The 12,757-nt window shown below is 55.0% G+C and overlaps 6 protein-coding genes across 6 annotated transcripts; 5 read left to right on the top strand and 1 right to left on the bottom strand.

Annotated features, from left to right (window-relative positions):
- Positions 1-74: 74 nt before the first annotated feature.
- SPSK_00512 (uncharacterized protein) lies at positions 75-1,631 on the bottom strand (the record flags this gene model as incomplete). Its single annotated transcript, XM_016727479.1, has 1 exon — positions 75-1,631. One exon carries the CDS (start codon positions 1,629-1,631, stop codon positions 75-77), a length of 1,557 nt encoding a protein of 518 aa, XP_016582617.1.
- A 1,461-nt stretch (positions 1,632-3,092) lies between these two features.
- SPSK_00543 (unsaturated rhamnogalacturonyl hydrolase) lies at positions 3,093-4,318 on the top strand (the record flags this gene model as incomplete). The annotated part of the gene is made up of 2 exons (XM_016727509.1): positions 3,093-3,248; positions 3,320-4,318. The coding sequence occupies 2 exons, from the start codon at positions 3,093-3,095 to the stop codon at positions 4,316-4,318; spliced, it is 1,155 nt and encodes a 384-aa protein (XP_016582616.1).
- A 1,031-nt stretch (positions 4,319-5,349) lies between these two features.
- On the top strand, positions 5,350-6,990 carry SPSK_00497 (MFS transporter, PHS family, inorganic phosphate transporter; the record flags this gene model as incomplete). Its single annotated transcript, XM_016727465.1, has 3 exons — positions 5,350-5,458; positions 5,525-6,589; positions 6,641-6,990. The coding sequence occupies 3 exons, from the start codon at positions 5,350-5,352 to the stop codon at positions 6,988-6,990; spliced, it is 1,524 nt and encodes a 507-aa protein (XP_016582615.1).
- A 475-nt stretch (positions 6,991-7,465) lies between these two features.
- Positions 7,466-9,837, top strand: SPSK_00441 (uncharacterized protein; the record flags this gene model as incomplete). Its single annotated transcript, XM_016727410.1, has 2 exons — positions 7,466-7,585; positions 7,669-9,837. 2 exons carry the CDS (start codon positions 7,466-7,468, stop codon positions 9,835-9,837), a joined length of 2,289 nt encoding a protein of 762 aa, XP_016582614.1.
- A 468-nt stretch (positions 9,838-10,305) lies between these two features.
- On the top strand, positions 10,306-11,647 carry SPSK_00534 (phosphonoacetate hydrolase; the record flags this gene model as incomplete). Its single annotated transcript, XM_016727500.1, has 2 exons — positions 10,306-10,330; positions 10,392-11,647. The coding sequence occupies 2 exons, from the start codon at positions 10,306-10,308 to the stop codon at positions 11,645-11,647; spliced, it is 1,281 nt and encodes a 426-aa protein (XP_016582613.1).
- A 412-nt stretch (positions 11,648-12,059) lies between these two features.
- On the top strand, positions 12,060-12,668 carry SPSK_00600 (isochorismatase; the record flags this gene model as incomplete). The annotated part of the gene is made up of 1 exon (XM_016727565.1): positions 12,060-12,668. One exon carries the CDS (start codon positions 12,060-12,062, stop codon positions 12,666-12,668), a length of 609 nt encoding a protein of 202 aa, XP_016582612.1.
- Between the last annotated feature and the right edge of the window lie 89 nt (positions 12,669-12,757).

The following is a 12,757-nucleotide window of genomic DNA, read 5'->3' as shown; positions in this document are numbered from 1 at the left end:
CTCAGCAACTTGTCTCGTCAGACCATGATCTATCTCTTTTTCTCACGACCCGTTTTACCTCCCCACATTTTCTTCTAGAACACATAACGGAACGACGGATTCTCCTTGTCTGTCAAATCCTCAAAAGCATGGGTGTAGCGGTTGTCTGCGGCATCCAGGTTGCCAGCGGCGGCGAGTGCGTCGCGTAGCTTGTTCTGGCGCACGAGATAGAAACGCAGGCCAACAATGACAATGACGAGAAGCGAGTAGCATCCCAGATGCGTGGCGAATGCAATAAAGTACCGCGGGCCGTTCCAGCTCAGGAAGACCTGGGGCCCGATGGCATTGCCGGCCGACCAGATGATAAAGTTCATGGCGACGGCGACCGACTTTTTGGTCTGGCCGGCGACATTGCGCGAGATCATGGACAGGGCCAGCGTCTGGGCGGACCAAAAAGACAGCGTGATGTAGTAGCAGATCAGCAGACCAATCTGCTGGGCACGGCTGTCGAGCGGCACGGTCATAAGGCAGATGGTGCCGACAAACGACGGAATCACAAAGCCGAGCATGACGAGCAGCGTCTGGTTCGTCTTCTTGACCAGCCACACGGAGGCGAGCAGCACAATAATGATGTAGAAGCCGAGCACCATGGCGAGGAGCTGCGTCTGAAGAACGTTGAAGCCGAAGCCGGTGATGATGATGCCCTGGAAGGCGCCGAGGCCGCTCGTGGGCAGCGTGGTGCAAAGCGCAATCAGCGCATAGCCCCAGCACTGCGGGTCGAGCAGTGCCTCCACAGCCTGGGCACGCTTGAACGTGCGGTTCTGGATGCCGGTCTGGTTCTCACGCACACGCTCAATCATCAGGACCTTGTCCTCCTCGGAGAAACACTTGGCGCGCATGGGACTGTCGGGCATCCACCAGCCGACAAAGGCGCCAAAGACGACAGAGATGATGCCGTACGCAAGGAAGATCCATTGCCACGACTTGAGCGGACCGGTGGTGATCAAGCTGAAGCAGTAGGCCAAAAGACCGCCCACAACCTGCTGCGCGCCGTTCATCATGTACCAGTAGGTGACGCGGGACGCCTGCTCCTCGCGGCGGTACCAGATGCTGGACAGGATGATAAAGGCCGGCTGGCATGCCGACTCAAAGAGGCCGAGCATCGTGCGGACGACCACGAGACCGGCGAAGTTGTGGCAGGCGGCGGTAGCGGCGAGCACAATGCCCCAAGCGATGATGCTAAAGCTCAGGTACTTGGCAATGGGCACGCGCGCAATGATCCAGTTCTGTGGGTATTCGACGATGAGGATGGTGATGTAGATACAAGTTGTCAGCCAGCTATAGTCCTGGCCGACGAGCTTGGTGTCGGTGCGGATGCCCATGATAGAGGCAAAAGAGAGGGTGCCTTTGTCGATGGTCTGCAGGAAATAGGTGCAGATCATGATGACAAGTACGCGGCGGTCGATCTTGCGGCGCAGCTCGCGGTTCTTCTCCGGCGAGATGTGCACACGCACGTCGGAAACGTACTGCGACAGCTCCTTGTCGATGGCATCGACGTTCATGTCGAGCATCTTGACATCGTGAACGTCGCGCGAGACGACAGGTTCGACGCCCAGAGACTGCTCTGGCTCTGCGGCCCGGATGGTCGTCATTTGGAGGTATATGTTGGTTTGACGTAGTATGCTTTGGGCCGGGAAAACAGACAATGACAGTCAATCGAAATTCGGGGGGGAAACTGTGATCAATAGACCATTTACCGGTGCCGAATATAAGATAAGACAGGAAGAGGGGATTTATAAATATGTTCCGCCACGGTGCCGGACGTAAATATGGTTATGGATATTGTATAGCTGGGGTAGCCTCTCACAAACAAAAAGAAAATTTATAATAGAGAAAGATAGACATGAAAATCAGTCAATGGACATCATCCCATCAAGACGACAAGAACCTGCTGCCGTGGCAGTCCACCGTATTGCCGTGTGCGGGTGTTGCAATAGAGCTAAAAAAAATAAAAACCGAGCAGGGGTGGATGTCCCCTTGAATGCTGTTTTGCAGCCTCTGTCCACTTAGCTTTCTCATTTCCGTTTACTCTTTCCCCGCGCGGGGAATAGCAGGACAGGCAAGCCACATGTTTTCCGGGGCATCTCTGGGGATAATACATAGAAGAGAAAAAGAATACGACAAGCCAAAAATATGGAGCACAAAGGGAGGAGACGGCAAAATGAAGGCATGGAAAAATAGCTGGTCGTAGGTGGACGCGAGACGGAGGGTGCAAATTCCAGGTCGTATTCCTGTGCCAAACATCAACGCCCTTGAACACCGAACGAACTGCCGGCGCTAATATGCCCAGGAAGGACAAGGACGACAGTGAGCCACGCCCGTGAGCTGTTCATTCGAACAAGGAAACGGGACAAGGCGCGAATGTTTGTGTTTGCAGAGAAGCCTAAACTTCGAACAGTCATTATTTCAGCAAAAAACCCTTTGTTTCTCTCGCTCCTGCACTCGACAATTGTGTCGTTCACAGTCGATGTCCCGAAGCGATCGCCAAGTAAGCTTGTCTCGACGACGGTCCACTCAGGCTAGGACGCTTCCTGATTCGTGGGGTTTTCTCGGTGTAAACTATTGCGCATGGTCGCATGACTGCCGTAGACAGTCGTCGAGTAACAGACAAGGATCATCGTCGGATTGCTGAGCAGGGCAATACAGGTTCTGTGCCAAGACAACTGCAGCGGAGCAAGGGTCAGCGAGACGACGGGAATGGCACACGATGCGACTGACTTGTCTTGGTGTGACTTACCATAGGGAATGAGGGAACCCCAGTGGACGTTCGGGCGAACATTGCCCGAATTCTCGGGGACAACTACCAGCCACGGCGGACATTGACCCAATTCGCATCGGCCGATGTAACTGAATAGGGCACGCCCGCCATTTCCTACCTTGGCATATAGCTCCCCGACACGGCAACATCATTGGCCCACCTTGTGTCGGACAACCAGTTCCCAAAGGGTAGCTGGAGAGTGACCTGGCGTAGCCAAAGAGTGCCAGCTGAACCACGCGGCGCACATCTATCAGCAAATCTTCGCAGCATCGAGAACCATTCGAGAACCATTACCATGCCTGCCGAACTGTACGGGGTCAAAGCTGTCGATGTGCACGCCAAAATCAAGCTGCTCATCGACGGCCTGGTCAATATCACCGACACAACCGGCGAGTTTTTGATGACCCTCGAGGATGGCCGTGTTATCGACACAAAGGGCTGGAATGATTGGGTGAGCAAGAGCACCGTGCCGTCGACCTGGTAAATCTTCAAACAACAATTTCCCAAACTGACGCGTCTCAGGAATGGACACATGGTATCGGCCTGCTCGGCCTGTGGCAGTACTATGAGCTCACTGGCGAAGCGGAATACCTTGCCATCATCGAGAACTGGTTTCGCGACCGCTTTGCCGCCGGCGGCACCACTAAGAACATCAACACCATGGCCGTGTTCCTGACACTCGCATACGTCTATGAGCGCACACAGAACGAGACCTACCGGCCGTGGCTCGATTCGTGGGCCGAATGGGCGTACCACGACTTGCCGCGCACACGTTACCGCGGCTTCCAGCACATTACTTACCTCGAAGTCAACAAGGACCAGCTGTGGGACGACACGCTGATGATGACCGTGTTGCCGCTGGCCAAGATCGGCCGTGTGCTGGGCCGGCCGCACTATGTCGCCGAGGCACAGCGGCAGTTTTTGCTTCACGTGCAGTATCTGTGTGATCGGCCGACCGGGCTCTTCTTCCATGGCTGGGAGTTCACGCAAGATCAAAAAGGTAGTTCCAGTTCAACTACCGGCCACAATTTCGCCAATGCGCGCTGGGCGCGCGGGAACAGTTGGGTCACCATGGTGATCCCCGAGTTCCTGGAGCTGCTCGAGCCCGACGCCAACAGCGCCAATGCTGATGCCATTGGTCTCTTCTTGCGTGACGTCCTTGACGCCCAGTGCAATGCCCTGACAAAGCTGCAGGACCCCTCGGGCCTATGGCGCACGCTGCTTGACGTGTCAGTCGAGGAGGGCTCCTATCTCGAGGCCAGCGCGACGGCCGGGTTTGCCTACGGCATGCTAAAGGCGCGGAGGAAGCGGTATTGGACCGGCAACACCGAGTCTGCCATCTCTGCCGTCAAGGCCGTTCTCGATAATGTCGACGAGCGCGGCGAGCTGCTAAACACCTCCTTTGGCACTGGCATGGGTCACGACCTGCAGCACTACAAGGACATTCCTGTCACGAGTATGCCGTACGGCCAGGCAATGGCAATCATGGCCCTTGTCGAGTTTCTGCGGGAGTTCATGTAGCATTCTGTATCAGGTCAGAACGTCATTGATAGATCAGAAATAATAAATTAACGATATCCAATAGCTGTTGAGCATTGAGTGGCGCTACGTTCGGGGGAAGGAGCCACCACTCAACAATGCGGGCGATCGAGGAAGGCGCGAGCATCAATGGCAGAGCCACGTGAGACAAACAAATTTATCGTGACTTCCCGACAATTGCTTCATGGCACCGCCCTTGATTTTCAAGACGATAAGTGCGCTGTTTGACGAGCTGAGCGATGCCCAGACCTGGGCGCGCTATCAATACCTCAAGCAGCAAACGCGTGAGAAATCCCCTGCCCAGGCACAATGGTTCTCCGTGTTAGTAAAATCGAACAGCGCACAGAGTCATGCTGTACACATGGTCCGGACGCGGTCCGCATCGTGCCCCGATTGCCGAGCATTCTGGGGACCGGGGCGTAACGTGGACCTTGGGGCACCCGTAATTAGGACGAGCCCAAGTTCCAGCTCCACATGCGGACTTCGCTCCGGGGTTGCGCTGGGCACATTGTCACTAATGCCTCCACACTGGGATCTATTAAACCCAAGGTGAGCGCCATATCCATACGTCTGAGCAAATGAGGTTGAACGCTTCTGACCACGTGTTGATGGTGAGGCGGGATTCCAGACTACGATTCCATCCCAGACTACGATTCCATCCCAGACTACGACACAAAACATACTTTGCTCTTCTCACCCGCCTAGTCAACTAGCGAGACGAAAACATGGCTTCGATGATGTCTGCGACCTCGAATCCCCCAGCCTCCACTCATTTGACTGAAAACCACACTGCGAGGGCGTGGACAGCGTATTATTCGGCTTTCATTTTACTTTTCGTCTCTGGGACATAAAATGCTGTGCCTATGTGAATAAGTGGCATAAAAGGAGGACACTCCCATGGTAGTTTCTTCCCTTTTTCAATTGGGTTTTTCTACGGCAAGGACACAAAGTTCGTCTGAAAATATAGCATTACGTGACGTTTAACAGTCTCACCGGGAATCCAATCCGATATTATGGTCACCACAAACGAAGACAAGGCAGTTCCAGTGAGGAGGACGACACTGATGTCAAAGGTCCGGTTCCTGACCATAACTGGTGTTGGGCAGTTCGCTGACGGCTATCGTACGTTTGTTTATATTATATCCAACAGTTTTTGTCCACTTGTAACGCAGTTCTACTAACGATCAGTCAACACAACTATCGGCCTCGTCGTTCCCATGCTCGGCTACCTTTACTGGCAGGACAACAAGAATATCGTCCCGGTCATCCAGCAAGACACTATGAAAAGCGCCCTGCCCATTGGCATGATCATTGGGCAGGTCCTCTTTGGCATATTCGGCGACGCCTTTGGCCGACACAGCGTCTACGGCCGGGAGCTGCTCTTGACGATGGTCGGGACTCTGCTGGTGATCACCATGCCGCCGCACATGAGCCACAACGGCGTTGTCGGTTGGGTGACTGTCTTTCGTATAGTCACCGGGCTCGGCATCGGCGGGGACTATCCAATGACAGCATCCCTGGCTGGCGAAGAAAACCTTGGCTGGTCGCGCCGCAAGAATGTGCTTGCAGCCTTCTCGTTGAGCGGCGTCGGTGCCCTGGCAGCTGCGATCGTCTTTGTGGTGCTGCTGGCGGCCTTCAAATCGTCAGTGGAGGCAAATATATACCATCTGCAGTGGGTGTGGCGCCTACTGCTGGGCATCGGCCTTATTCCGTGTGCGCTGACTCTATATGCGCGCCTGCGGATTCGCGAGACCCAGCCCTATCGGGAGTATGTCGAGGCCCGCACCCAACAGGCCGACCTCCCATCAAAGCACCAGCGTGGTCTGCAAGAGCAATTTGCCGACTTCCGCGCATACTTTGCGGAGTGGCAGCATGTGCGCACACTGCTGGCTGTCTCGCTCATCTGGTTTCTGTTTGATATTGCCTTTTACGGCGTTAACCTCAATCAAAGCGTCATCTTGGCGCGCATTGGCGTTTCCGGCGGCAGTACGCCCTGGCAGGTGCTTCACAACACGGCCGTTGGCAACATCATCCAAGTTTCGGCAGGTTATGTTCCAGGCTATTGGCTGGGCATCTTCTTGCCCGACTGGCTCGGTCACCGCCGGCAACAGTTTCTCGGCAGCGCGGCCGTCACGATCCTCTATGCAGCATGGGCCGGCGTGACAAACCACGCGACCACTGGTGACCTCGTCGCGCTCTTTACAATTTCGCAACTGAGTCTCAACGCCGGCCTGGCGTCCACCACTTTCTTGGGTACGTTTACACTCTCCCGTGGAATGGATCCTGGCGTCTAACGTAGCATAGTCCCCGTCGAGGTTTTCCCGACAAAGGTACGCGCGACCAGCCACGGTATCGCCGCCGCCAGTGGCAAGGTCGGCGCCGTCGTGACATCGTTTGCTTTCAACTCGGCCACCAACACCATCGGCCTCGACGGCGTCCTTGGCCTGCTCTCGGGTATCATGTTCCTCTGCACTTTGTTGACATACTATGTGCCTGAGACCAAGGGCCTGTCTCTTGCGGAAATTGAGGCCGACGGCATGTACAAGAAGAAAAAAGACGAGCGTGTCAAAGTTGCTTCACCAGTTGTTGAAAGAGGCAACATTTCGGCGGCGCCTAGTTATATGAGTGACTCGGCTGTCGCTGGCAAGGTCTAGTTTCTGTTGTCGCAGCGGGGACCCGAGTGACGTTACTTATTTCCGTATTCTAGCAGAGTAAGAGCTGAAGTTCAACTGGTCTCGTGGATTTTGAGTAAAAATTATACGGTATTTGTGACATGCAGACCAGACGAAAGAGGAATGCCACACTGTTGCATCCAGCAGGGGAAGTACAGGGCTCAGGGGTCAACGATTATCAACAGCCAGCACGTGGGCTACAGCGTGCGGCTGCCCAGAGACCCCCAGCATGCCCCTCTCACAAAAGTGCACTAGAAGCAGCCGTCGACACAACACAGCAAAAATCAGCGCCTGTCGGTGTCGTAAGCAATGTTGGCCGTTCGCAACTTCCTTCTGCGACATACTTTCCCTTTTTTTGTGTTTTGTGATTTTACAGTAAAAATTAAAAGATCTGAAATTTGACACTGGGAGCTTAACTTAACTCGCGAACCACCGAATTCGACATCACACATCATCAATGGCCGGCGACGACAGCCCGACGTCGCCTGTCCTTGCGCTGCGAGCAGCCTTTGGCGACCGAAAGCCGCCCAACATCAGCCGCAAGATCACAGCGTGCGTTGCCTGTCGCAAGCAAAAGGTGAGCAGTCGCTCCGTTTGCACTCTGATTGCAAGTGCTTACTGTGTGCCTTTGTTTCCTTCTCTAACTCCCTCTCCCCCCAGATTAAATGCCACATGAACGACGGCCAGGCGCCGTGCACACGCTGTAAGGCGAGGGGCCTTTCGTGCACAGTGAACCGCAGCCTTCAGATGCTCCTGGAGAGCGACACGTCGTGGAAGCATGCCATGGAAGAGAAGATGCGCCGACTCGAGGCCATTGTATCTAGAGTTGCCAGAAATGCGACGCCAGCCGAGGGTCTAGAATGCATCGAAGATGACCAAGCGGACGGCCCCGGAAACCCCAGTGGCGGCCGCAGCAATGACCAGCCAGAGGACAATGTCGGCCGCACCGAGACTGACGCAGATGGACATCGTGATGGTGACCACGGTGCCAATCACTGGGACATTGTCATGGACCTGGACTCGGGTCCGGGTGTTGTGCCGGGGTTTTACATATCCGGCACACCGCCGTCACAGGCCGAGACTGGTGAACCAGGGCCTGCTGGTGGACGCACCACGCTTGACAGACAACCTGTAGGCGGAACTGACAACATGGTGCCTCGAAGAATCCACAACACAATCACCAATCGAGATTTTATCGCGCGTGGCATCGTGCCTCTCGAACGTGCCCAAGCGTACTTTGACAACTACCACAACCGCATGGACCACTTTCCCTACCGCATTCTCTGTGACCACGGCCCAGTCAGCCTAGCCAGCCTGCGCGTCACGTCTCCGCTTCTGGTTGCTGCTGTCTGCTCAGTGGGCGCACTACACACATACACAGACGACCGTGCCGGGGACCTGGCTGACTTCGACCAGCTGCACGCTGAATTTGTAGCGCAATGTGCGCGCAAAGCCATGTCCAAGACGTGCACCATGGACGACGTACGAGCACTGTGTATCGGTGCCTTCTGGCTCGGTGCTGACTTATCGTGGTCGTTGGTGGGCACCGCCGTTCGAATGGCCACTCAGCTCCAACTGCACCGCTCTTTCCGCCGAGGACTGGGTGATGGAGCCACCGGAAACGACGCTCGGGTGCATTACCTACGCACACGGTTGTGGTACCTCGTCTACGTCTGCGATCACCACTTTTCCGTCGTCTACGGACGACCACCGCTTACACGGGAGGACGAGTCGGTTCGCGACGCGCGCCGGTTTATCAACGGCCCACACGCGACCGAAGACGACGCACGCCTCGTTAGCCAGGTGCTCCGCTGGAGCCTGTGCTCCAACATCTTTGACACATTCGGTGTGGACGCAACGCGCGCCCTGGATGACATTGAGGTACCACATCTGCGCCGCTTTGGTCTCGCTCTGGACGGCCTCCGAGCTGAGTGGGTAGACCGATTCCGTCCCAACCCGCATGTCGGCAACTATCCCCGAAAGGGCGTCCAGCTACAGTACAACTTTGCAAAGCTGTACCTGTACTCGCACGCTTTCCGCGGCCATCCTGACCGTGGACAGAGAATCCGTGGGCCTACAGAGACATACACTCCTGCGGTGCCTCCCACAACTACCCCGGCGGCAGCCGCCTCTACAGGTTCGTCGCCATCTCTTACAGATGCTGCCATGGACCTTGACGAGGCTTTCAACGCGGGCGTCCTCGCAGCCTTGTCGATCCTACGTGCCGTTGTCGCCGACGCAGAAATTCAGTCGTACCTCAACGGCTTGCCAATCTACTTTGATGTGATGATAGCTTTTGCAGCAGTGTTCCTTCTCAAGGTAGCATCCAAGTACTCGGCGTCTGTCCTGATCAACGTGCAGGAAATCACAAGCCTCGTTGTCACACTCGTGGCCACACTCAATCGCATAACCGGCACCATGCACCCACGCCACTTACTGGTGAGTATCACAAAAGGCATCGATAACCTACTACAAAAATCGGGTCTCATTAGTTGCGACAAAGGCGGTGGTACATTGCCCGAGCATCAGCGGCCAGAGCCGACACAGGACTCGCTGACGCCGTCGACCTCCGCCGAAAACGACTCTGACTCCATAGTCGTGCAGCCGATACACGCATCAGATTCTGAAGGCGTCCACCAGGCAGTACACGAGGCGCATCAGGCAACAGCCCAAATCACGGGAGGCCATCCGATGCCCGGCTTATTTGCTGCCGATCAAGCTTGGGCGGGCCACGCACAGGCGGACGTGTATTTTATGAGCGAATACGACTTTTTGATGAATCAGGACATGGGCTTCGACATGCTGTTTCCGGTGGATCCTGAAAATTGAAAACAGCAGGAATGAATGTGAATCAATGACAAATTAGCTCTCGTCTTCTGTCCCACCATTGTCGTGACGCCGGCCCATTCAATATTAGTGGGTCCATCTTACCAAAAGTGCGGTCTTCGTGCCGGGCGGAGTTCGCACCGGTATCCACCATAATCGGACTTCGTCCCTCACCAGTTGGACCTTTCTTCAACAGACAATCAAACCGTCAAGCACGTGTGTATTTACCACAGGCAGCAAGATCATGTCGACTGTGGAATATTGTTTTACCTTCAAATATATAGATGCCCGACGATGGCAAGATGTCCATTGACTACTAAAGACAGCTTTGCCCGATGAGATCTATCGGTTTTGTTTACTTCATCTACAACTTGAATTACTCCGAAATATACAAATTCTGCACAACTTTCGCACGTCGCCAAGAACACAGTAACGTTGTTCGACTTCCAAACACATCAGCAGATTGTCAAGATGGCTATCACCGCATCAACCAAGAGTAGTTTACATTGTCTATGTTTTCTTATTGGTTGTGAGGCATTCACTAAGCACTTCGCCAGATACGATCGTCCTCCATGGAAAAACGTATAAACGGCCAACCCGCCCAACTGTGGTGGTTTGTGTCGACGGATTCGATCCGACCTACCTTGAACAGGGCATCGCCGATGGCACGCTGCCGACCCTGGCCGGCTTTGTGAAGAGCGGCTTCCACAGGACGGCCAATGTGGCCATGCCCTCATTCACCAACCCCAACAACGTGTCCATCATCACGGGCGTTCCAACCGCTGTGCACGGTATTGCCGGCAATTACTTTTTGGACAGCGCCACAAACACAGAACATATGGTGCTGGATGACTCGCTACTGCGCGGGTCGACAATTCTAGCCGAAATGGCTGCCCAGGGTGTGCGTGTCGCCGCCATCACCGCCAAGGACAAGCTGCGGCGTATCATTGACCACGGTCTGGGTCTGGGTGTGACGAGCACAAGGGGAAGCAACTCTCAAAACATATGCTTTTCCACCGAGAAAGCCAGTGACGCCGAGCTGCAGCAGTGGATCGGTCGTCCGCAGCGGCCCGACCAATATTCAGGCGATCTGTCGCTGTGTGTGCTCGACGCCGGCATTCGTATCCTGGAAGCAGACCGCGCCGACCTGTTCTATCTCACATTATCCGACTTTATCCAGCACAAGCACGCGCCCTGTACGCCCGCCGCCAGCGAGTTTATGCAGGGTGTTGACTCCCGCATTGGACGGCTTATTGAACTCGGCGCTGTCGTCGCGGTCACGGGCGATCATGGCATGAGCGACAAGTCGTGCGACGATGGCAAGCCCAACGTGTTGTTCGTGCAAGACGCGCTGGAGGCGCAGTTTGGCTTGCCATCAGGAAGCATCCGTGTCATCTGCCCTATCACCGACCCATTTGTCAAGCATCACGGCGCCCTCGGTGGGTTTGTGCGCGTGCACATTCTTGATGAATCCTTCCGCAGTCAGGCGCCCGCCATGGTCGAGTACCTGCGTGGCCTTCCAGCTGTTGAGGCGGCGCTTCTCAAGGAGGATGCAGCACGCCAGCTCGAGATGCCGCTCGATCGCGAAGGTGACTTCGTGGTCGTGTCCAGCAAAAACTACGTCGTCGGCGGCCGCGCGGCTGAGCACGACTTGTCGACTCTGGGCGGCCACCGACTGCGCTCACACGGCGGCTTCTCTGAACAGCAGGTCCCTCTGTTGATGTCAGTCCCGATTGTCGAGGACGACAGCACTCGCTTTCGCCAATGGCGTAACTTTAGCATCTTCGATTTGATTCTAAACTATGGGCAGTAGAGGAGGATGCGGACGGGTCTTTGTCTCCACTGTTCTTTCATCCAGTCACTAAATCTCAACAATTCAAATTCGGCATATGTGTGATTGAAGTAGCCCGGTAAACATTTGCACACGTTGGAAAATGCTGCTGGGGGAAAAGCAAACCACAGAAATGGGTTACTCTTAACATTAAACGAGATTACAGTGTCACGGATGTCAAAACGGCAAGAGCGGAACACCCAGAATATCTCCTTCCGTTTCTGGCAGGTGATGTGGGGCCGTGAACAAATGGGTGCTGTTAAGTCGCCAAAATGCACAACCCTAATTGAACGTCGAACTTCACCCAACATTCTCTGTCGTAAATTCGTCCAAGGCATAACAGCACGCTGTCCTTAACACAACCGAACATTAACACAAGCACACACTCGCCATCATGGCCGACACAAATACTCGCACAGCCCTGTTTGTCATCGACGTCCAGGCCGAAATGGCGCGCGACCCAGCGACGCAAATTCCTCACGCTGACCGAGTCGTCAAAGCTGGCGAGACAATTCTGCAGGCTGCCAGGCGCGCAATCACCAATGGCAGTGCCAGTACCAGTGCCAGCTCCAGTTCCAGCAAGGATACGACTCCCTCTCTTATTGTTATTGTCCAGCACGAAGAACCAAACGGGACACTGCTTCGTGGCAGTGATGCCTGGCAGCTTGTCCTGCCGCCCCGGCTCGGCGTCGAAACGGAGATTCTCGTTGCCAAAACGACGCAGGACACTTTTGAATCGAATCCCGACCTGGCGCAGCGGCTGCGTGACTTAAATATTGGCCGCATCGTGACGTGCGGTATCCAAAGCGAGTGCTGCGTGCTGTCCACAAGCCGCGGCGCGCTGGCGGCAGGCTTTGATGTCACACTGCTGAGCGGGGCGCACTCGACATACAACGATAGTGGCAAGACGGCTGTGGAGATTGAGCGTGGCGTGGAGGCTGAGCTTCAGGCAAAAGGTGCCCACATCCTTCCGTGGGAGGACGTGATCAAGTCGTGGGAGTAACCAGGATGAGAGTACCATTCGTTTGTCAGACATATTTATTTGTTTGGATTTTATTGAACCTACAATATATTTCTACCTTGGAGCCCCTT

The sequence above is a fragment of the Sporothrix schenckii genome, assembly GCF_000961545.1.
Source record: "Sporothrix schenckii 1099-18 chromosome Unknown Cont49, whole genome shotgun sequence".
Classification (NCBI taxonomy): domain Eukaryota; kingdom Fungi; phylum Ascomycota; class Sordariomycetes; order Ophiostomatales; family Ophiostomataceae; genus Sporothrix; species Sporothrix schenckii.
The sequence above is the reverse complement of the archived record's forward strand: the minus strand, read 5'-3'. Positions and strand labels throughout refer to the sequence as shown.